General features: G+C 48.0%; 1 protein-coding gene across 1 annotated transcript in view; it reads right to left on the bottom strand.

Annotated features, from left to right (window-relative positions):
- Positions 1-1152, bottom strand: part of LOC109486450 (probable G-protein coupled receptor No18) — an 11087-nt gene extending 9935 nt beyond the window's left edge. Inside the window, exons 1-2 of the mRNA XM_019790280.1 lie at positions 920-1152; positions 282-399 (exon numbers count right to left, since the gene is read on the bottom strand). Of these exons, the coding sequence (XP_019645839.1) occupies positions 282-399; positions 920-1152 (351 nt within the window). The remainder of the gene's footprint in view (positions 1-281; positions 400-919) is intronic.
- Between the last annotated feature and the right edge of the window lie 955 nt (positions 1153-2107).

The following is a 2107-nucleotide window of genomic DNA, read 5'->3' as shown; positions in this document are numbered from 1 at the left end:
TACATCAATCATTTGTAGACTCCACCTGGTAGTATATTTAGGCTAATGTATAAGAAACAACAATAAGGCAATTAATATTTTTCCTAAACCTAACCATGATTTTATTATCGTATTTATTACTGTTTAATATACATTTGTAGACAATGACGCTAGTGCTAGCTTGATCGTATGTATACTAGCTAGCTGTGATGTGGCCTGTGCTAAACCCAGTGAGTACATGTATGTACCTACAATACAGTTATAACTATCTATACAGATAACAGGTGATTAAAAGCCCTTACCTGGCAGACGGGCAGCCCCAGGACCCACTGATGTGCCACGATGTTGACGGTACTGAGAGGCATGACCACCGTCCCCACAGCCAGGTCTGACACAGCCAGACTCACGATGAAGAAATTACTGAGAAAACATGGGAGAAGGTAAATGAATCTAGAGTACAGTTATTATTATCTATACAGATAAATGGTAATAAAAGCCCACGATGTTGACGGTACTGAGCGGCATGACCACCGTCCCCACAGCCAGGTCTGACACGGCCAGGCTCACGATGAAGAAATTACTGTGAAAACACAAGGTATGATATAGATGTGTCCAGAACTTTGCTTTATTCAGAGCCATGCTCAGGCACATTTTAAGTTAAGCACAGTGATACATTTATCCAGAACGCTCAGGCAAGGTTCTAAATAGTCTGCACGTATCCAGAACCATGTCTTGGACAGTTCTACGTTCACACATCACACACACACACGCGCACACACACACACACACACACAACACACACACACACACACGCACACACACACACACACACACACACACACACACACACACACACACACACCGTGACACACACACACAAACAAACGTCGACTAAAAACAACATTTAGTTAACATCTCAGAGAAAAACAAACAGCCCTACCTGACAGTTTGCAGGTCCCTGTTGGTGCGTACGGCGTGTAGAACCATGGCGTTCCCCACACTGGTCAGTAAGCACAGGGAGCCCAGCACGATCCCGAGCGCCACGTCAGTCCACAGCGACCCTCCGTCAACCTGCCCAGTCCCCGTCACATTCCTCAGGCTAACGTTGTACGCTCCCGTTGGGAGGAAGTCCGTCGCAAAGTCCGCCACTGTAGAGGTGTTCCACCACGACATGTTTGGTTTGTGGGACGGACGGTTTCACCTGTAAGGGCGGGAGGGTTGGACTGGCTAAGTCAGCGTGTGCCACCGACTGCGACTTGTAACGCTCCCGGTAAAGTCAGCAACTCGCCGGAGGGTCTCCAGATCTCAAATTCGCCAGAGTCGAGCGTTGTAATTTTTGCTTGAAGCGTTACACTATCGCGCTGACCAGGGCCCATTGACTACAGACCAGATAATGTCCACAGATCCTTACTCCGCATTGCTGCCGGACTTTCCCATTTTGAACTGACAGTCTCGTCGGACGAACTGTTCTCCCGCTGAACGTTGCTCTTGTGAGGCGTGAACAAGAAGAGTCGATACGAATCAAACAGACCGCACACGCACTACTGCCTGTACCGTTGCGAACGCCGTATCTCTTCAACAGCATGCACTACCGGTGCGAATGCCGTATCTCTTCAACAACATGCACTACTAGTGCGAACGCATTGCTGCCGAATTTTCCCCTCTTTGAGCTGACAGTCTCGTCGGATGAACTGTTTCCCCGGCTCTAAAGGCGTGAACAACAGTCGATACGAATCAGACAGACCTCACATGCACTACTGGTGCGAACGACATATCTCTTCAACAACATGCACTACCAGTGCGATCGCCGTATCTCACCACCCAACAGGCTGTATATTTTCCCCGCTGACTGCATCTGACACAGATAAACTACACACTCCCCTGCACTTAAGCGTCGCCACCCTCTTAATGGAGCCTTAAGGTCCTTCCCTCCAGCCATCCAAAGTATGTCAAAACACCCAACTTAATTACCCACGACGCTGACGCGAGAATAAGGCCACACCGAGTTAATTTTATGGATGGCATTCTCTAAAGACCCGTAAACTAGTGCGCGCGGGCGAATGAAAATAAAATTCCGGCCAAAAATAAAAAAAAAGTCCTACTAAACCACAGGAATACACAGCTGGTA

Source organism: Branchiostoma belcheri, unplaced genomic scaffold (genome assembly GCF_001625305.1).
Source record: "Branchiostoma belcheri isolate BF01 breed outbred unplaced genomic scaffold, Haploidv18h27 scaffold80, whole genome shotgun sequence".
In the NCBI taxonomy this organism is placed as follows: Eukaryota; Metazoa; Chordata; class Leptocardii; order Amphioxiformes; family Branchiostomatidae; genus Branchiostoma; species Branchiostoma belcheri.
This window is presented reverse-complemented; position numbering and strand designations above follow the sequence as displayed.